This window comes from Acanthochromis polyacanthus, chromosome 11 (assembly GCF_021347895.1).
Source record: "Acanthochromis polyacanthus isolate Apoly-LR-REF ecotype Palm Island chromosome 11, KAUST_Apoly_ChrSc, whole genome shotgun sequence".
Classification (NCBI taxonomy): domain Eukaryota; kingdom Metazoa; phylum Chordata; class Actinopteri; family Pomacentridae; genus Acanthochromis; species Acanthochromis polyacanthus.
This window is the reverse complement of record NC_067123.1, coordinates 19,127,060-19,148,956: the sequence shown is the minus strand read 5'-3', so window position 1 is coordinate 19,148,956 and position 21,897 is coordinate 19,127,060. Positions and strand designations below refer to the sequence as shown.

Below are 21,897 nucleotides of genomic sequence, written 5' to 3'. Positions count from 1 at the left end.
ATTTTTGGAATATTTTGTGTTTTTTGTTGTTTTTAGTCTTGTTTTGTCTGAATGGGTGCATGCGTACGCTGCGACCGGCTGTAGGTTTCTCGGCGTCCTAACTTTTGAGCTGTGCAAGAAGGGACATCAGCGTTTAGTTTACTGTCCCGTTTTAATATTGATAGATCTATGCTGACCCTGTTTTATCATGCTTTTATTGAGTCAGTATTATCTTTTGCCCTGGTTACCTGGTTTGGAAATTTGTCTCTACAGGACAAAAATTCCCTCAACCAAATTATCGAGTGGGCTGGTTGGTTAATTGGGAAGCCTCAACCCACTATGCCAGCCTTGTATGGCACACAGCTGCAGCGCAAAGCCAGCTCCATTTTAAAAGACTGCTCAGTGAGCAATGTGAGCTCCATGATTTCTGCGTGGGTTTTGTCACTCTCAAAGACAATGAAATTGGAAAAGCACTCCAGTACCTTCTGGATGTGTTCACAATCCAGGCCAGCTCTAAACTATTCTTCCTCAGTGACTTCCGGTGTTGGAACAAATTAAAACAACGGTCGTATTTTGTATTTCGGGGTTAAAATGCAACATCAAAAATCCAGCACTGTGGTTTTCCATTAGTTAAATAATAAATTTACACATTTAGGTTTTAAAAACTGAAAAAAAACACGGTTTATTGGTTTTATAGATTTTATTTTGAAACGGAAAAACGAATGAGCGAACCATACACGGATTTGTGGGCGGGCAGTAGGGGCAGTGTGGGCAGAAATACACTTCGGAGCAGCTCGTGTTCCAGGAAAAAAAAAAAAAAAAAAAGAAGAAGAAGAAGAAGAAGAAGAAGTGTGGCGCAAGCGCATTGACAACCACAACACAATTAGCTGCCAGTTTTACCTGGCTAACGGTTAAGTAGCTTAAGTTATAATTCTACAAAATATGACCCGCTAAATGTGAGCAGAAAAGGATATAATAAAGATACAAACTCAGAAACCTCGTCGGACATAGGTACGTTGACAGATTTAATTCATTGTTTGTATAGTGCTAGTGCTATACCATGCTAGCTAAGGTGCTAGCCACGAAGAGAAACATTAGCACGTTGCAAACACCGCCAACCGGCTTTTTCACACATTCATGACTCGAAGCTAACTGTTAGCTGTGGTAAACACCTTGTTTATAACAGCACAAGTGGAAAGCTGGTGCTGATTGTATGCGTTATTAAATAAGAATAACCATTTGCGGAAAAGTTAATAATTGAATTGCCAGACACAACCGAACGCTGCCTTTGCGCGTCGTAAATGACATGCTAGCTAGCATTTGTTAATTTTGGAAGCATATTTTAGCTTGTTCCATGGCATGAGTTTTAAAAGTAGCGCTTAAACTTACTCTACTGAGCAGCTACCGTTTACTGTCATAATATATACACACATGCAGTCTGTGAGGGCAACGGGCAAGACTTTTGCTAGAAAATGGTCACTCCAACCTTGATAAAATCAAATTGTTCCATATGTTTCAGAAACAAGATGTTACAAAACAGTCAAGCACAAATCGATATGGTTAAGCCTTGTTTTATTGACCTTACTATACTCTGCGAAACATTTAAATAGGCTGTTTTTCTTTTTATGCAAATTACGTCTTGTATCCAAGTGCATTCTCCTTTAGGACTTTAATGCTTGTTTTATATTCCTTTGATTCTGGTGTCATATAGTTTTATGCTGTTCAAGTAAAGATTTTCTCTGTGTTGAAAATTTTCTGCAAAACCAAATCTAGCCATCGATGCCTAAAAACACCACTGATGTTGTCCAAAACTATATATTTATATGTAGACTAATACATTATATTACAGTCAGACACACCTGAGAAACAGCAAACCTCTGCATACCCCTCCTTCTCACCTTCTCTTCTAACTCAAAAATGGTTACCTTCATTCTTTTTTCCACACTCACACTCTGATCATGGTCTGTCACAAACACAACAGTTTTTTTTAGTCTTGCATATTCGAACATAATAATTTAATTCAATGGCTTTGAATATTTTTATTTGAACTTAATTTTTGAATTGTTGGGCATTGCAATGTTTAGGGCTGTTGATAGAGCACGTTGTAAAATCTGTATATATTTCATATTAAATGACTGAAAGAGTACCTCCGCCCCTTCTGATAGCGTGTGTTAGGTTAAATTATTTCCCATGGCAGGTATGAACTCAGTAAAAGGTTCAAATAGGTAGCGAGTGGGATGGATGTTAAATAACTTCATTTTAGTTTATCATTATTTCACACTGCTAGCCACTCAGTTTAAACCTGAGTAAATTTTAGCTTCATTGTATGTATTTTTTAAAATATAAACTGTGGCAAAGTGATGTGAGAAGTCTTACATGAATCCTCTCGCCTGTCAGATGCTGAGAGCAGCCTACCAGGATGTATGCTGTGTACAGACAAGCCCACACTCCCACTGCGGTGGAGTTTTCCGTCTACTGCAACTTTATTTCAAGTAAAGAGAAGAATTTGGTTGTTGCTGGTACCTCTCAGCTGTTTGTCTACAGGATCATCCATGATGTGGAGGTAAATATAATTACCAGCTTGGCTTGTTTCTGTGTGCCAAATTTTCCAATCCAAGGTGTAAAATGTTTTTCTGTTTATGTTATTATTTCAGAGTACATCAAAGACTGACAAGTCATCTGGTATGTCTAATCATCCTAATCAAATTCATATTTTACTGCAGTTCATTTTTTGCTAAGCCTTGTCTCTTCTCATACAGATTCCAAATCCCGTAAAGAGAAGCTGGAGCAGGTGGCATCGTTTTCTCTCTTTGGCAATGTTATGTCAATGGCCAGTGTGCAGCTTGTCGGAGCCAACAGGGATGCACTCCTTCTCAGTTTCAAAGATGCAAAGGTGTCATTGTGTAAACAGCACACTGTTCAAGAAATATTTATTACCTAAAGTTTTTTTTCCACTGACCTCTTTGGTGCGTTTGTTCTGTTACCAGCTGTCAGTAGTGGAGTATGACCCTGGAACACACGACCTCAAGACACTGTCTCTTCATTTCTTTGAGGAACCAGAGCTCAGAGTATGTAGAAATCAAAATTAGCTGGAGTTAACACTGGCATGGACAAGTAAATCAATTATTCGTCTAACTTGTCCTCTTTTCTTTATTTTCAGGATGGCTTTGTGCAGAATGTTCATATTCCCATTGTTCGTGTAGATCCAGAGAACCGCTGTGCTGTCATGCTTGTTTATGGCACCCAGCTCGTGGTGCTGCCGTTCCGAAAGGACACGCTAACTGATGAACAGGAGAGTGGAGTTGGAGAAGGGTATGGATGGCATTCACTGTCCTCTCTGCTGATTATTGTCTCTTAGTATCTGTTTAAGTTACAGTGTTCATTAACATCGTCTGTATATCTCCCCTACAGACCTAAATCCAGCTTCCTACCCAGTTACATCATTGACGTGCGAGAGCTCGACGAGAAGCTGCTAAACATCATTGACATGAAGTTCCTCCATGGCTACTACGAACCCACTTTGCTTATTCTGTTTGAGCCCAATCAGACATGGCCAGGGTCAGTCCATCAGCTATAACGGAAATTTGACTTCTTTATTTAATGCTCAAAGCAGCCAGTTTTTATTTAAAATTAAACCTGTCGTACGATCTCTCTTTCAGGCGTGTGGCTGTGCGTCAGGACACCTGTAGCATCGTCGCTATCTCCCTCAACATCATGCAGAAGGTTCATCCTGTCATCTGGTCTCTCAGTAATCTGCCTTTTGACTGTACACAAGTCATGCCTGTTCCTAAACCCATCGGTGAGCTATGTCTCTCTTTTATTGCTCCCCTGAGCAGTGTGGTTGCTAAGATGTTAGTTCTCCATAAGGATAATTTCTGGTGGACTGTCAAGTAGTGTAAATTCACGCACTGTGTGGGAATGAGTGTTGTGTTCCTCTGCGTTTGTGAGTTTTAGCTTCTGATCCATCAAATCTTTTCAGGTGGTGTTGTGGTGTTCGCTGTGAACTCATTGCTGTATCTGAACCAGAGTGTTCCACCATATGGAGTTTCTCTCAATTCTCAGACAACTGGAACCACGGCCTTTCCCCTGCGTAAGCATTCTAATGTGAAATCACACTCCTGCACTTGTCTTTTATATGTGCTGCAATACTTTAATACTGTTTGATGTATTTTGATGCTCATCTCTTTATAATGTGTTTGTTTTCTTGTAGGGGTCCAAGATGAAGTGAAGATCACACTAGACTGTTCTCAGTCTGACTTTATTGCTTATGATAAGATGGTCATCTCACTAAAAGGAGGAGAAATGTAAGTTTTTGTAATTACCACCAGAATGTACATGAACCCTGATGACAGTTTCTGATTCGTCACTGGCTGTTGTTCCCTTGCAGCTACGTGCTGACCCTCATAACCGACGGCATGAGGAGCGTGCGTGCTTTCCACTTTGACAAAGCCGCTGCAAGTGTCCTGACAACATCTGTAAGCTACGCCTTTAACTGTGAACAGGAATGGTTTGATGATGTTCTGTGTTTTTGTGGACAAACACGTAGTGCAGGAGGGATTAGGCTTTGACTGATAAAAGTTTAAAAAAAAAATGAATATCATTTCTAAGATTAAAGCTGCCAAATGTTTGAAATAATCTTTAGACAGCTCAAACTGATTCCTTCAATTGTGCTTATCTATCAGATGGTGACCATGGAACCTGGCTACCTTTTCCTGGGATCCCGTCTCGGAAACTCTCTGCTCCTGAAGTACACAGAGAAGCTGCAGGAGACACCCGCAGAGGACGGCAAAGAAAAGCAGGACAAAGAAAAAGAGAAGGAGAAAGATAAGCAGGCAAGTTTGGGTTTGGATAAACTCTGTGTAAATGTTGTGGAGATTTTAATACAGCATGTTGTTGTGGAAAAAATACTGAAATGGAAACTTTTTTCTATCGTGCTATTTTGAAAAATCAGTTCTGATGAGGCACTCGTCATTCTTTCAAAGCTCACTGCATTTGAAAGGGTCCTTATTTTATTGACAGCTTGTCCTCAAAATATTTTTTTACTAAATCATTTCTGATGACTTCCAGGAGGAGCCACCCAACAAAAAGAAGCGGATGGAATCTTCCACCAACTGGACTGGTATGTGCATTGTTAGCTTGATTTGTGGCAGAATATTGTGTGTGGTCTGCCAGTTTGTGCTATACCTGACTTTATTTTATTTTTTTATTAGATGAGGTGGATGAGATAGAAGTGTATGGGAGTGAAGCCCAGTCAGGCACTCAGCTGGCCACCTACTCATTTGAAGTAAGGAAGCTTAAAAGTTTCTCTGTGTTTTTAAAGCATTCTGTAGATGTACGTGCACATAGGCAACAGTTGTTTTCTTCCAGGTGTGTGACAGCATACTCAACATTGGACCTTGTGCAAATGCCTCCATGGGTGAACCTGCTTTCTTGTCTGAAGAGGTATAGACATTTGAACCCCTTTCAAAACTCTTTTAGTGATGTTCTAATTATCTGTTATCCAAAGAGTAATCATTCAATCGAATTTCTCCTTAACCCACAGTTTCAGAGCAACCCTGAGCCTGACCTGGAGGTTGTGGTGTGTTCTGGCTATGGCAAGAACGGTGCTCTGTCTGTGCTTCAGGTAAATTCTCCCTACTGAGTTCGTCTGTTGTTTTTATGCATGCGTGTCGAGATTCTTGTACGCATGACTGCTCTTACTGCACCGTCCTTAAACCTGTGGTGGCGAGGGCCGTCTGCCACAGGTCCTGTGACAGTGCTAAAGTCAATTCTGGGTCTACCAGGGCTGCCTCAGAGATCGACGGAGTAGCCTGTAAACACCCCAGACACAAATTTATGTAAAATTTTGTGTACATCACAACAATGCAATTTTAAATTAGTTTTTGTCCCCTTTTTATGCTTTAATGTGTTTCCATTCTGTTCTCAGAGAAGCATACGACCTCAGGTAGTCACCACTTTTGAACTGCCGGGTTGCCATGACATGTGGACGGTCATCTCAAGTGAAGTCAAGGAAGAGAAAAAAGTACTGTGCATTACTATTTCCATTTTCAGGTTTTCTGTCGAATTAAGGCTCGAATTGTTCTGTCATGTGAGACAATAAAATGCTTATTGCTGCGTTTCCAGGCTGTAAAAAGTGATGGGTCAGAGGATGGAGCAGAGACTGAGACTGGTGAGGATGGTGAAGAGGGAGAAAAAGACAAGGAGGAGACGGAGAAAGAGGAGGAGAAGAAGACAGAGCCTCCCTTGGAGGATGATGCGAAGAAGCACGGCTTTCTCATTCTCAGCCGAGAAGATTCAACCATGGTAAAAACGCATGTCAGCACGCTCCTTTGGGATTTGGATTTCTTTGATCGTGGCTAAATACTGTGTCAGATATTCAGCTGCTTTTGACAAGGCAAAAAGTGAAATGAAACAAAAAAAACCCAAATCTGTTAGGAAATGGTGTCTTTTTCCCTTAAAAAGGTCTCTTGGATGTTGGCTCTGATCACCACTGTGTGTTTCTGTAGATCCTTCAGACAGGTCAGGAGATCATGGAGCTGGACACCAGTGGTTTTGCTACTCAAGGACCCACTGTGTTCGCAGGAAACATTGGTGACAACAAGTACATCATCCAGGTCTCCCCCATGGGCCTTCGTCTCCTGGAAGGAGGTAAAATAAGTAGCTTTTTAAACTAACGATAAAGGTAAATGTTTAATTTGTCGTTCCCCTTTGTATTTTCACCTATTTAAGGTGTGAAATTGCCCATATTGTGTTTTTTATTGTGTGACCTAGCTGCTTTTTTGTGAATGTGAAAAAGACAAAGATCATCACTGTAGCTGATGCTCCACAGCTAACCTCCTTTGGGGATCTACAGGGATTTGCTGCTGGTCAGCTAAAACTTGGTTCACCAGGCTTTTGCAGGAGTCATGTTCAGTGTTTCAGATTGAAATGAGTTGTATTTAGCATCACCCATCAGCCAGATCTTTTCCTGAGGATTTTCTATGAGTGATACAGATTCTTAGCAGAGGGAATACCAGCTGACCGATCAGAGCAAAGTGAGCTTTTGAGACGAGCAGCTTCAAAATACAGGAGCTACGACACAGGGTTTTAGACAGAGGCTTAGAAGAGGTGCTGCTGTAATGTACAATAATAGACAGTGTTTCTTTTAAACATCGAAGCATGTAAACATAATCTAGCAAACCCTAAATACAGGGTATGAAACTGTAAATGTGCCTAATATTCGCACCATATGCAAAATTCAGTCGACAGTCACTGCAGTATAATATAATAATGTGTTTCTACCTTTTTGTGTAGTAATAATAGCACTCTTGTCTCATTTTCATAAAGCTTTTTATTTTAATTAATTCTGCTTTCAGTGAGGCAGCTTCACTTCATCCCAGTGGACCTGGGCTCTCCCATAGTGCATTGCTCTGTGGCGGACCCGTACGTGGTTATCATGACTGCCGAAGGAGTGGTCACCATGTTTGCGTTAAAGACTGATTCATACATGGGAAAGACACACCGACTGGCTCTGCAGAAACCACAGATTCCCACTGTAAGTAAAACACACTCACTCTTTTTTTTTTTTAAGGCAAATTGTTTTCACAAATACTCTCCTCCTTCTCCTCCCGAACCAAAGCTTCAACAAAAGATTAGCTGGTTAACTATATTTCAGTGTATTGCTTTAATAATAGCACCGTACAAATCTAAAACATCATAACTGTGAAAATTGGATTTTGGAAAATCTATTTTCAGTAGTTTGCAATAATATATAATATGGTTAAAACTGCCTCTAATTTAACAGCAATCTCGTGTGATCACACTGTGCGCATACCGAGACGTAAGCGGAATGTTCACGACAGAAAACAAAGTTAGCTGCTCCATTAAGGAGGATAACATCATCCGGAGTCAGTCTGAGGCAGAGACCATCATCCAGGACCTCAGGTAAGAATCCACTTCTCCTCCACTCTGTCACATTCAGCAAGTTCTTGCACTTCCTCTTTTATTCACGTTATGGTTTTTGTTAAATGTGTGCAGCAACACAGTTGATGATGAGGAGGAAATGCTCTACGGAGAGTCCAATGCCAGTGCAGCGCCTGCAAAGGAGGATATCAGCCGCAGCTCTGTGGCAGCAGCACCTCCCACAAGTGAGACAAGCTCGACTAAAGCAGAGCCCAGCCACTGGTGCATCATCACCAGAGAGAACGGCGTGATGGAGGTAAGATGTATACTTCTTGTTGACTGGAAGGAAGAGAGAATTAAAGGTTGATTAATGGTCATTTTACATTTATCCAGTGTGCTGATATCTACTGACAACTATTATTACGTGTGACCAGAAGGTGGAAAACAATGCAAATGGGACACTGTTTGATTTCTGACATTTAGTCGTCTAGAACTGATCCATGATCAGCGACTCAAACCCTGAATATATCCATACGCACATTTCTAAGTGTTGCTATCACAGAAGCTGCAGTGGTCCTTTTGTTTCACCTGCACTTGTCACTGTGGCCATTCTGGAGAAATCGCAATCTACAGTAGCTTATCCATCAGCTGCAGTTCTTTCAGTGCTGTAGACAGTAGCTATTGTCAGAATTTTGGTATCAGGAATGGTCAAACATCAGTATTATTTCTTGTGACATTCCTAACTGTGACAATGGTGCTGTTTAGAATGTGAAACAAACAAATGACTGACACTCAGAAAACAGTAGCCCCTTACTGTTATTGCTGCTTTGGCCAGTGGGACTGTGTGGTGCTTGTACCTTTTCTCTTCATCAGTTTCTGTTTTTTTCATTATTGTGATTGCTGCTCTTTGTTTTTAAATGTCTTTCCTTCATAGCCCATGTTACGTTGTTGTTAATGAGGACTGCCAGTTCTTTCTCCTGTAGGCTGAAATATGTGTGAAAATGATAAGGAAGCTGGCGTTGAACATAAAATAGCAAAAATATATGCAGTAGTTAATCATTGATAATAACATGTTTTTGTACACTCATCTGTTTTCACTGTTATTTAAACAGATTTACCAGTTGCCAGACTGGCGATTGGTATTCCTGGTGAAGAACTTCCCAGTAGGCCAGAGAGTCCTGGTGGACAGTTCTTCTGGTCAGTCAGCAACGCAGGGGGAGAGTAAAAAAGAAGAAGTCACCCGTCAAGGAGAAATTCCTTTAGTCAAAGAGGTGGCTTTGGTTTCACTTGGCAACAATCACAGCAGACCGTATTTGCTGGTGAGTTTTTACTTTCAGACCCTCCATTTAGTCTTCATTGAAGTTTTAATTTGTGTTTCACATGAAGTGCTTGATCAAAACAAATGTGAAAACAGGATTTGATTTGAAAATGTTTCCGTCCTTACAAGGTCCATGTGGAACAGGAGCTTCTGATCTATGAAGCGTTCCCGTATGATCAACAGCAGCCGCAAAACAACCTGAAAGTCCGCTTCAAAAAAGTAAGAGCTGGGATGATCAGAATGGACTGCATAAAGCCAACTTCAGATGAAGTCAGTCTTATCTGTTTTACTCTAATCTGCACAGGTGCCCCACAATATTAACTTCAGAGAAAAGAAATCAAAGCTTAAGAAAGATAAGAAGGCAGAGAGCAGTGGCTCCGATGAAAATCCGGGAGCGAAAAGTCGGATTGCCAGGTTCAGATACTTCGAGGACATCTCCGGATACTCAGGGGTAAGGAAACCAGTGTTTTAAAACTGACAGTTTTGTACTCAGTCGTGTGCTCTTTGATTAACTGTGTGACCTACATTTCGTCCATGTGGATAGGTGTTTATCTGCGGCCCGTCTCCTCACTGGATGTTGGTCACTTCTCGGGGAGCGATGAGGCTTCACCCCATGACCATTGATGGCTCCATCGAGTCTTTCTCACCCTTCCATAACATCAACTGCCCCAAAGGTTTCCTCTACTTCAACAAGCAGGTGCTCAGAGGACACATTTTCACTTTGGTTGTGGTTCTTTTATTGATTTTGACTTCAGTGTTTCACTCTGAACAGAAACATAAAAAGACTCATTAAATGAACTGAATTAAAGAATGAAAAATGTAGATGAGATCCCACACAAGCAGTGATATTATTATTATTATGATTATTATCCTTCACCAGAGATCTGGTCATTTTCAGAGGGCTTTAACTTACATGAATACAAATTGTCTGCATTTATTCTCATTGTTTAACTCCACGGAAGGGGTGTCAACATTTTATGAGATTAATGCATATTTTAGTCTTGCAGCCAAATATCTTATTATTTAGTGCACGTGTGTGACCATCACCAGCCCTCCCTGAAAGCTACGCTGACACTCTTTATTAGAATTCCCTGTTAAGAGCCAGGGAGGGCAGTGCTACACCTCAGTGGTGTTAGATTTTGTTTTCTTTAAAGAAAATGGAAAAGAAGTAGCCCTCTGGAACCAGAGACTGCTGAAATAGCTACTTAGCAGCTTTATGTGTTACCTAAAGCTTATGACAACGGTTCAACAAAGTCTGCAGCATATTTTAAGAGCACTGTTAATACATGGATATGCAATTCTAAAAATTGTAATTGTTCACATATGTACATGTAAATCTATTTCATGTGGTTTTCTCTCCCGTGACTCTGTGTATTCTCCCACAGGGCGAGCTCAGGATCAGCGTCCTGCCCACCTATCTGTCCTATGACGCCCCGTGGCCAGTCAGAAAAATCCCACTGAGATGCACCGTCCACTACGTCTCCTACCACGTCGAATCCAAGGCAAGGCTCCTTTCACTAAGCCCGCACAGCACCAGAGGCACCAAAGGGGCGACGTGACACAAATTTAAGCCAAAACGCATTCCCCGGACTCACACCCCTTTACTTGCATAACACGATGCAAAATAAAAGCATATCGATCGAGCAACTTTGGAAAGTTTGAGATGAAAGCCCTCTGGCCTTGAAGTTTTCTTACTGTGAAAGGAAAAATCAATGAGGGTGACTTTGAAGGGATTAGGCTTTGATGTGAAGTTTTTCTGTGTGATTTTGGAATTTTGTTTCCCTCTCAGGTGTACGCTGTGTGCACCAGTGTAAAAGAGCCCTGTACTCGCATCCCCAGGATGACTGGAGAGGAGAAGGAGTACGAAACCATAGAACGAGGTCAGACGTTGTTTATATCACGAGATCCCAACCTTTAGATGTACTGAAGCATCACTACAACTTGCCAAGTACCCGATGTGTTCTTCTAAATACATTTATATGATATGGTTACAATATTTTTTCATACAACTGAGTCCTAAGTGACAGTTATATTCATATTCAGACTACTTTGACAGAAGATGGACATGTCAACCATTTATTCATTTCTTTGTTGTTAACTTTCAACATTTTGTTAATTATTTTTAGCTACCATTCTAAATATTGAAGCATTTTAGTTAACTATTCAAATTATTTCTAATTTAGCTACCATTTCTAAGGTATGACTTGTTCTTTTAAGCGACTTGGTTCAATATTTCCCAAATGTCTGTTAGTTTTTCTGAACTGTTTCAGCTGTTAACCCACTACTTTTGGCTGTTTTAACTATTTACAAACTACTTTTTATCTGTGACTCAACAATTTGTCCAGTAGCTAAAGATTTCAACTATTTATAAATTACTTTTTGCTTCTAATTCTGCTATTTATTAATTTAGTTTCAACCATTTGTGAGTCCTGCATTATATTGGAAAATTATGGTGTTGTGATAGTTTATTTGCAATACATACAGTGATATGAAAAAACACCTTAAGACATGTAGCTTTTGTATTACTTACTAACTACAGGACTCGGTCTGTCACTTGTTCAACCAAAATATGTCATCAAGGATTCCCATCTTGGTCATTTTCACCAAATCCAAAGCGATACAAACATTACTACCTGACTAAATATGGACATGTGAGGTTTATCTTGCTTTATTTGATGAAGTCTTCAATATCCAACAACCAAAACGTGACTCAGCCTTCATCACGTTCACCTCATTGTCTGTTGTCATACAAAGTTGACAATTTCTCATTGAATCCACAAGCAGCCAACACTTTGCTCGTCTCTGCTGAAAAGTTGTCACTTGTATGACAGTCTGGGAAAAATGTTGTATGCAAACAGTGACTTTTTAAATGGAAGTTGTCATTAATAATGTAGACATAAGGTTTATGTAGGACTGTGCTACAAGTTTGTTGTAGCTGCATAATATTCCTCTGAGAGCATGTGCCTCACATTTTTCATACAGTTCAGATCGCAACTTGAGAAACATAGACGCATGATGGTGTTACATACTGCTTGTAAAGGCAACTGGATCCCATTTTTAAAACGCTCTTTTGCAACTATTCTGGCTGCTCATTTGGTGTAACGCTGGCAGGGTCATCTGAAATAGGTTTTGCTTAGACCTGGCTTCACTCTGGTCACGTAGAATTTTTTGGTGCTGATTTCAGTGGTCAAACAAATAGGTTGTATTTCTCTGTGTAGTGGCAACAATTACAAGACACAGCAGATAAATACCTGTTCTTGTCAACATTCCATTGTTCAGTTGTTGCCTCTCCCCTCATAAGCACATTGTGATGTCAATGCTGAGACGGTGTACTGAGCAGCCCTGCTGTTTGCTACAGTTTAATGTTTCATCTATTCAAAAATTAGCTGCTTTATACAGAGATTTCAAACAGATTCCTGCACACTAACCTGCAAAAATACATCACTATATTACTACATATAATAGTACATTTTTATAATAAATGGCTCGTGTCTCATGAAATAGATGTGCAAAAGTTCATTTGTCTTATTTTTTGCTTATTAAAGGCTATGTGGATTTATGAGTGTTGTTCTACCCTGCAGACGAGCGCTACATCAATCCTCAGCAGGAGAAGTTCTCCATCCAGCTCATCTCTCCAGTGAGCTGGGAGGCCATTCCCAACACACGGTAAAAGCTGTTTTCTCCCTGTAGAGCACACCTTTGAAGAGCACACATGCTGCTTGCCAAATCCATAGAAATGCTTTGTTTCAGTAGAGATTGAAAGTGGTCCGTGCGGTTTTGTTTTCTCATTTTCTCTGCACTGGGTCGTCCCGCTGGAGGCTGTGTGCTACTTTTAGAGAATTGTGGAGTTTAATTGGAAAGCTTGGGTCATTTATTCAAGTTGTAGACAATTAATTTAGTCTCACATGGCTGCCTACTTTCATTTTATTCAGGGTCAGTTGAAAATATTGAGTCGTTTATCTAAATCCCTGGTCAGTTGGTACTCTGCATTATCATTAATGACTACTGTGAGCACTGAAATCTAGAAGTAAGCTTGGCTTGCAGTGATTCTGCATAATGTGTTGAGATACGGAGTCTGTCCGTATGTATTACTTTAAACACATTTGGATTAATTGTAATATATAGAGATTGTTTAGTGCTGGGGTGTCTTCGCCCTGCTTTTTACTGACGAGTGATTTTAGGCTGGGACAGCTTTGTCTTTCTGCCAGTATAAAGACTCCAGATTACCAAACAAACTTAGTGTACTAAACCTGTTTTACAGGTTACAGAACTTGTATACAGACGTAGCTTTACCCATAATGTTGGGCTTGGTTTTTTTTTACCACTTTAAACACTTTCAAACTTTGTTCAAAATTCCTGGACACTTGGTGTGGGTCAGGTGGATGTTTCAAAAACTAGAGATCAGAATTTAATGACATTTGATGAATGGTTAAGCCAATAAAAAGATGTCTAGTGTTTGATGTAGCTCCATATAGGTATGAAAAGACCATCCTGTTGACAAAAGAGTTTCAAACTGTTGCCAGAGATATTTGATGTGTGTGTTACTAGCACCATTTCCTCTCCTTTTCTTTTTTCTTTGCTTTCCACTAATGTGACGGCATCTCATTGTGCTGGCTTGATGTCAGAACCTCAGTAACCTTTCTGTAAAAGTCATAACAATCTCACTGGGTCACATCTGTATCCACTGTTGTATAGCACAACTTTGAGTAGTGTGAAATGATTTGGGATAAACCTTTACCACATTTAAGCACCAATATTGGTCCAAAAACATCACTGAGAGGAAAAGACGGATTTTGTCACAGCACTTAGTGAAACTCTATTTAACATTCACTACAAACTGATATGTCCACAAAAAGAAAGCCAAACAGCAATGAAGACAAATGGGTCAAATTAATGACAAATAATAATCAATGATGAAAGTAAAATTAAAATGTAGTTTGTCGTTTCCAGCTGTTTGAAGCTGTTTTTTTTTAATACTTTGCATCTCTGTGGTGAAGCTGTGATCAGCAATAATGACACTTTGCACTTAAACAGTTTAAAGCAGTAGTGTTTTGTATTCTGTCTGAAAAGGGCTTGTGCCTCACTGTCACAATCTTATCTCTCACCCTTTTTACTGATCTGGAAAACGAATGCGCCACCCGGACCTCATTTTTCAGTGTAAACAAGTTAACGACTTTGCTAACTTGAGCTTTAAAAAACAGAGGAAGATTTCATGTTTCTCACCCTCCTCTTTTAGTAGCTGTCCTCCTGCTACATATTTAGCTGCTTCAGTTTTCAGAAAGTATTTAGGCCCCTTCACACTTTATTTGTTTATATTAGATTTGACTTTAAATGGATACATTTAGATTTTTCTGTCTACTCTCTGCAACCTGTTTCTTGCAATCAGAAACTCTTATTTCTGGAAGTATTCTGACCCTTTGAACAGTCAGTCTCTCTAGTCCACAGACAGCAGGAATCAGAAGTAATAGCTTCAAAATCCTAAGCTAGCAGCCTAAATCTAGGTCTTCTACATGTGTGCTTAATGTGTGTCCAATCCATTCAGTTAGCCACAGGTGAAATCAGTCGAGCTCCGAATACATTTCAAGGTCAATTAAAGCCAATGGAACGCGTCTGACCACAGATAGGAAGAATGTGATCCATTTAAAATGAAACCTACTGTCCTATGAAGTGTGGAAAATTTGTCTGAGTATTTTGGGAAACAACTGTCCCTTTTAAGTTCAAAATAATGATTAATGGCAATAACTTACCGTTTCACCCTAGTAATTAAACACAGGAACTTGTAAGAGTCGGTGTGCCCTGACTTGACTCTGACTTTCCTGCCTCCTTAAGGATCGACCTGGAGGAGTGGGAGCATGTGACCTGTATGAAGACGGTGGCCCTGAGGAGTCAGGAGACGGTGTCTGGACTGAAGGGATACATCGCAGCAGGAACCTGCCTGATGCAGGGGGAGGAGGTCACCTGCAGAGGCCGGGTGAGCCCACAGAACTAAGACATGGAAACATCTGCAGCTCCAAAGCCTCATTTCCAACCTACAACAAATGAACTGGGGCTGTTTGGAAGCCACTGTTTTACTGTTTGCATCTTGTATTTAGATTTTGATCCTGGATGTGATTGAAGTTGTGCCCGAGCCAGGACAGCCCCTCACCAAGAACAAGTTCAAAGTGCTGTATGAGAAGGAGCAGAAGGGACCGGTGACGGCTCTGTGCCACTGCAACGGATACCTGGTGTCGGCCATCGGACAGAAGGTCTCAAGGCTCTGACATCACAAATCTGCTGCAATGAGTGGGAATGTTGCGGTCTTATGTTGCTTTTAGCTACTGAACATTTAGCAGTGTTGTACGAGTGGGTGGTCGACATCATCCTTTCTGTAGCCACAGTATTTTTGTACAACTTACATTGCGTTTCTTTTTGCAACCAGATCTTTTCAGAGTTTCTCTGCTGTTCTTACACATGCACACATCACAGTGTTGAGGCTGAAATGATATATCACACAGCCCCAGTGCTATTTAATGTTAGCCTTAATTTAAAAACTAGTGACTGCTATCTTAATATTTTTCATGTATATGCAAAAACAAAGGATGTCCCTTCCTCCATGTTGCTACAGATCTTCCTGTGGGTCCTGAAGGACAACGACCTGACCGGCATGGCCTTCATTGACACGCAGCTCTACATCCACCAGATGTTCAGCATTAAGAATTTCATCCTGGCAGCTGACCTGATGAAAAGCATCTCACTGCTCCGCTACCAGGAGGAGAGCAAGACGCTGTCTCTCGTGAGCAGGGTGAGGAAACGGTGCTGCTGCGGTAGATCAAACAGGAATTTATATTTGTTGTGGAATGTCAGCGATGTCGACGGAGGATGAGGAGGCAGACACAAGGACGTCTGGACGCTCAGATGGCTTAGGCTGAGAGTAAGGTTTACTGATGTCAGGAGAAGTGCAGCACAGTCATGTGAGCAATGCCAGCATCAATCCTGAGGCTTCACTTCGACCTTTGGGTATCTATTGGGTTGGGAGAAATGTCATTTTTAGATTACAACCTAACATGGGGACAGCATATCTGCTCAGGCACGTCAGACTAGACAGTATCTAATCTTGACCAGGTCAGGGAGTCCTGACATTTTCTTCCTACAGCAGTTGTCTCTCTCAGTCCATATTAGAGCGAGAGAGAAGGCCTGAACGTGCTCACAGCCTTAGTTTGGGAGAAGTAAACAGGAAAAGGATTCAAAGGTTGGATGATTTAAGGTGACGGATGCAATCTGTATGATAATCTGAGATGTCGTCAGCTAACAGCTACAAGGAAATACCTCAGTAAGGGGAAAGAGAGCAATTTTTCCTTCTTTCCTTTTGCAATTTTCCCCTCGTACAGTTGCAAACAGTCAGACTTCAGTGCTGCATTTGTAGGCTGCACACAGTGGGGGGAGTATATTGACAAGCTGCTGTTGAGTGTGACTCCAGTGGGTATTTGAATTCGGTCCAATTAATTTGTAGAGGGCAGCTATAACTGCAGGAGATAATTCAGGGGATGTTTGTTGCCTTTGTGTGAATCTAACAGTCTTCTCATTGTTTTGGCAACAGGATGCAAAGCCCCTAGAGGTTTACAGCATTGAGTTCATGGTGGACAACAACCAGCTCGGATTCTTAGGTAACCTTTGTGCTGATCTTTAGAGACAATTTCAGTCATACGTGCCAATTCTGTCCACATAAACCTTGTATTTGCTCTCCCTTTCAGTGTCGGATCGAGACAAGAACCTCTATGTGTATATGTATTTACCTGAAGGTACATGATGCTGCTGGAACTGCAAATGCAAAACGGCTCATTGTTAAATGCACAGCAACTTGTGTAATATGTGGCGCATGTTTGCAGCTAAAGAGAGCTTCGGAGGAATGCGTCTGCTGAGGCGAGCCGACTTCAACGCCGGAGCTCACATCAACACGTTCTGGCGGATGCCGTGCAGAGGAGCGCTGGACGCCGGCAGCAAGAAGTCTCTAACCTGGGACAACAAGCACATCACATGGTTTGGTAAGTGGTCAGGAGTCTCACATGTCATGGTTAACCCCGTAAAACCCAAATATAGAAAAAAATGAGCAGAGTGTGAAGAAAACTGATGTGTTTTTGCAACAGTGAGCCTTACACTCTTACCATCTGTGAAAAAGTTGGCTTTCCAATAATGACTGAATAGTGTGTCTGTGGTGTAAGTTCATGGAAACACCACATAATGACACTCTGGCAGCCATATTCAGCAATAGCAGCACCATAACAACAACATCACTGGGTGTTTCCATGGTAGTTTGGAGTGTTCAGACCTGATTTGGTGTTAGTCAGATCTTTTAGTTGCAACACTAGCAAACTCTTACATAAGAGCAAATAAGTTGTATGTTGTGTATCCACAGCAGGGATTTTCTCAGGGAACCTTTGGAGCACCTTTCCACCTCAAGAACCAGATCTAAATGAACTTCTGAGGAAATAATTTCACTTCCGTGGTGCTCCGTTTTGGTCATGAAACCAAAAATCTATCAAGTGCAATTAAAGATTTCCATTAGTCACACTGGTGCTTCTGACATTTAGCAGGCCTGTTAGTGTGTCCCTGGGTGGCCCACCCTGGTCCTGCTAGATACAGTCACTCTATTCCAGCTATTTAAATCTTAGATTATTCACTCTTTTCAAACTAGTTTTTGCCACATCTTTGTGTGAATTTCAGCACCAGGCAGCAGCAAACTGAAGCAGCGAGGAGTGAGAAATGACAATAAAATTAGCCACTGCTTATTTTATAACCAAAGAAGAGCTAACTTTGACTCACATTATGTCTCAGGTGAAAAATAACAGAACATGAATTAATGAAGAACATTACCAGTGTGTATGGGAACTGACAAAAAGGGTACAGCATAAAAGGCCTTATTCAAGCTGAAAACCTTCAGGTGCAGCTAAATATGTGCTGTTAGAAACACACTAGTTCAAATCATGTAAAAAGATGATCTGGTGCTTTGCTGAAAATCATTTTATTACAGCCTTAAACACTCAATGCAAAGTTACAGAAGACAACATACAACCGATGCCCCGATGGAGTATCATACACACACATTTTATCTTCATAGTATTCATACACACACTGATCAGGCACAACATCATGACCACCTCCCTAATATTGTGTTGGTCCCTTTATGCTGCTAAAACTCCTCTGACCCAGTTTGTTGAGGGGGTTTGCTTGAGCTGCAGTGTTGAGGTGGGTGCTACATGTCAGACATGCACATGAATGTCAGGACTCAAGGTTGCATTAAAACAAGATGATCGATGTTATTCACTTCACCCGTCAGTTTATCAGCGTGTGTGCCGGTCTATAGTCGAATTAACTGACTTAAATTCCCTAAATGTTAAACATTGATCAAACCTTGCTCCCACAGCCACCCTGGACGGAGGCGTTGGTCTGCTCCTCCCCATGCAGGAGAAGACGTACCGCCGTCTGCTCATGTTGCAAAATGCTCTTACAACCATGCTGCCTCATCACGCTGGTCTAAACCCAAAGGCCTTCAGGTCTGCAGCTGCCTACAGTACATTTACGCTGGATTTAGCCATTGAGGATGTCGACTGAACTGACCCGTTTCTCTGTTGCCTCCAGAATGCTGCACAGCGACAGACGAAGCCTGCAGAACGCCGTGAGAAACATCCTGGACGGAGAGCTGCTCAACAAGTACCTGTACCTCAGCACCATGGAGCGCAGCGAGCTGGCCAAGAAGATCGGTACCACTCAGGACATCGTGAGTGCTCAGAGCAGCAGAACAGAACAACACAACATCCACTTCGCTGACGTCAGTTGTGTCATTCTTTCATTATGTCCTCTTTCTCTCACCAGATCCTGGATGACCTTCTGGAAATCGACAGAGTAACGGCTCATTTCTGAGCGCCACATTCCCCAGTCTTCTCCACTGAATGATGTTTTGTAGTGAACGGAGGAAAGCTTTTGTTATGGCCAAGTTTGTGCAAACCTTGTTTTTCTTACGTGTTAGACAAAAAGAGGCCCACCATGTTTTCTTAAAATATTTTGTATAGTAAAAAGAAAGCAAACACAAAACTGCTGAGTGTGTTCTGATTTGTTCACGTTGAACTTGAGGAGGGAGATGCCACAGGTTCGGCTTCCTCCCAAATAAAAAGAGGTGTATAGATAATGGATGAATTCGGCTAAATTTTCAGCTAGTAGATACTGATTTGAAGCTTGATTTTTTTTGGCCTTATCAGACATGTTAGTAGGGCAAAGACCTGCAGCAAAGGGCTGTAAGCTGGAATCGAACCCAGGCCGCTGCGTCAGGGACTATAGCTCCTGTTCATGGGCTATCTTGGTTATTTACACCAAGAGAAACGCTTTCTGCGTTACGAGTTTTCTGAAAATTGACATTTTATTCTGCAAATGAGCAGGGTTCCCACTCTTTCCCTGAAATCATTTTCCAGGACATTTTCAGCCAGTACAGACACACGTTGTCACATCATACACTAATACATTCCCGTCCACCTCATTCTTTGGAAGTGTTCTTTACCACAGTTGTAACTTGCATTTACCCAGATTGTTTCTATATTTATTACTCAGACATTTGATGGGCAGTCTATGGCTATAATTTATCTGTGACAAATAATTGTGACAAATGTATCATAGAATAATGCTATTACATATATAAATGTAGAATTTGCATTGTAAATAATTAGATATATAGCTATATGAACAAAAAAGAGAAAGATAAGAAATATACATATATAGAAAATATGTTTATAGATAAAAAAATTTAATTGTAAAGGTAATCAAATCATTTATATTTATCTCTCTCTACAGCTATAGGCTGTTATATACATACAACATGGAGATAGAACAGAATAGAGTTTATTGCCATTTACAAGAAACGGGTACATTGAACTGAAACATTAAGCATGACAAAAATAATTTGAAATACTTAGACATACACACAATTGACATATAATGAGCACGTAAATGCTAATAGCATGAAAGCAGGGATACAAGCAGATATATTTATTTAGATACAAGTAGGTGAATAATGAGTGTGCATTGGGTCACAGTGGGTCGTCTATAAAGAAACAAGTGTAAATTTTCATGAAAATAATGAAACTCAATAAAACTGAGTTCCTGCATCCTTGTCAATGATACACGTCCTCCTCCAAGATGAGCGGGGAAGTTTGAGTTCTAATCTTTGCCTGTGCGTTTGCTTCTTTACGCCGCTGTTTACAGTTTAGGCTGTTAGATTGTTCCAGATGAGTACAAGATACTTCAGAGCCGTTCTACCGTTAGCCCGACAGGAAGAACTCCAGCAGCTACTGAATGTTCCTGTGGTCCCTTCAAGGCTACAGGAGGAGTCCTACGAGGACGAGCCGGTCCACCTGATGCCGGCCAGTCGCTGCGGTTCAGGATACGTGGACTTCTACTGGACCACATGGAGGCCTTGTAACCAGACCAACAAGTTCACCGACGACCTGACTCGTGGGTCTGAGCACGCCGCCGAGCCTCGGCCCAGCTGGCCGCCTGTCTGTGGGTGTTTGAGTGCTGAGAGGTTTGTGGATGCATTTTATTAATTTTTTATTTGATTAAAAAAGGTTTGTGGATGCATGTGAACATGTCTGCGTTGAAACAGCAGCTTTTGACTCAGTAACACCGGGAAAAACCAAGAGCTCCTTTATTTGTGACTTCCACTAAAAAAAAACTGATGAAAATAAGTTTGCCAGGGTTCTGACTGATAATAGGTTATTAAATAGTGAAAATAATAGTTTAAATATTCCTTTAAACAATCCTTTTAGGTCTACATTTCCTTTACACTGACGTCTTGGTATATGTACAAGTATTTTGTGTGGAATATACCAATAAGCCCAACGGTTAAGGGTTCTTCTGGGAATATACCATTAAACCAACCTTTTATGTTCCAGGCTGTTGGGTAGAATATGCCATCGGATAAACCTTTTAGGTCTACATTGGAAGGTTTTAGAGTAGAATATTACTCCCAACCATCCTTTAGGTCTACATTTAAGGTGGAATACTCCTTTACACCAAGATTTTTTGGTCTACATTGAAGGTTTTTGGTGGAATATTCCTTTGAACAAACTTTTTAAGTTTGTGTTCAAGGATGTTGGGTGGAATATACCATCAGACCAACCTCCAAGGTCTACAGTAGTGAATTTTAGGTGGAATATACCATTAACCTCACCTTTTAGGTCTACATTGGAGGATTTTATGTGGAATTTTCTTCCAAACCATTTTTAGGTAGACATTTAAGGACGTTTAGGATGGTATATTCTTCCAAACAACTTCTCAGGTCTACATTTCAGATGGAATATTCCTCCATACTAACTTTTTTGGTCCACATTGAAGGGTTTTTTCTAAACCACTCTTTCGGGTCTATATTTGAGGTTTTAGGTGGAATATTGCTTTTAACCAGCCCCTCAGGTCTGTTTGAGGATTTTGAATGGAATACTCGGTTAAACCAACATTTTAGGTGCATGTCCAAGGATTTTTGGTGGAATGTTTCTTTAAGGTTGATGTGTGATGACCTTGTAGGTGGAATACTTCCTGAAACCAACCTTTTAGTTCAACATTCAAAGATTTAAGGTGGAATATTCCTTTAAACCAACCTAAATTTCATGTTTTGATCATTATCAAGTGAGAAACCTCAATCCAGACTCCTCACAATGACGTTTGAGATTTATGCTGCTGTTATTTGTTTAGTCCAG

The 21,897-nt window shown here is 40.8% G+C and overlaps 1 protein-coding gene across 1 annotated transcript; it reads left to right on the top strand.

The window, feature by feature from the left end:
- Positions 1-793: 793 nt before the first annotated feature.
- On the top strand, positions 794-19,246 carry cpsf1 (cleavage and polyadenylation specific factor 1). Its single transcript, XM_022216165.2, has 38 exons — positions 794-990; positions 2,377-2,542; positions 2,634-2,661; positions 2,739-2,872; positions 2,967-3,047; positions 3,140-3,291; positions 3,391-3,537; positions 3,639-3,778; positions 3,959-4,069; positions 4,190-4,283; positions 4,367-4,454; positions 4,662-4,811; positions 5,047-5,098; positions 5,190-5,263; positions 5,347-5,421; positions 5,522-5,602; positions 5,906-6,001; positions 6,103-6,282; positions 6,486-6,627; positions 7,335-7,513; positions 7,763-7,902; positions 7,996-8,176; positions 8,973-9,179; positions 9,308-9,397; positions 9,483-9,629; positions 9,723-9,875; positions 10,564-10,680; positions 10,968-11,058; positions 12,760-12,844; positions 15,008-15,149; positions 15,271-15,423; positions 15,783-15,959; positions 16,755-16,821; positions 16,909-16,956; positions 17,044-17,199; positions 18,579-18,708; positions 18,794-18,932; positions 19,028-19,246. Exons 2-38 carry the CDS (start codon positions 2,399-2,401, stop codon positions 19,073-19,075), a joined length of 4,419 nt encoding a protein of 1,472 aa, XP_022071857.2. The 5' UTR covers positions 794-990; positions 2,377-2,398; the 3' UTR covers positions 19,076-19,246.
- Positions 19,247-21,897: the final 2,651 nt, after the last annotated feature.

Excerpts from the sequence above, each read along its gene's own strand:
- cpsf1 (XM_022216165.2), top strand. The coding sequence starts at position 2,399 with ATGTATGCTGTGTACAGACAAGCCCACACTCCCACTGCGGTGGAGTTT. Across the intron at positions 7,514-7,762 it reads AGAAACCACAGATTCCCACT|CAATCTCGTGTGATCACACT; the intron begins GTAAGTAAAACA and ends CTAATTTAACAG. Across the intron at positions 10,681-10,967 it reads CCTACCACGTCGAATCCAAG|GTGTACGCTGTGTGCACCAG; the intron begins GCAAGGCTCCTT and ends TTTCCCTCTCAG.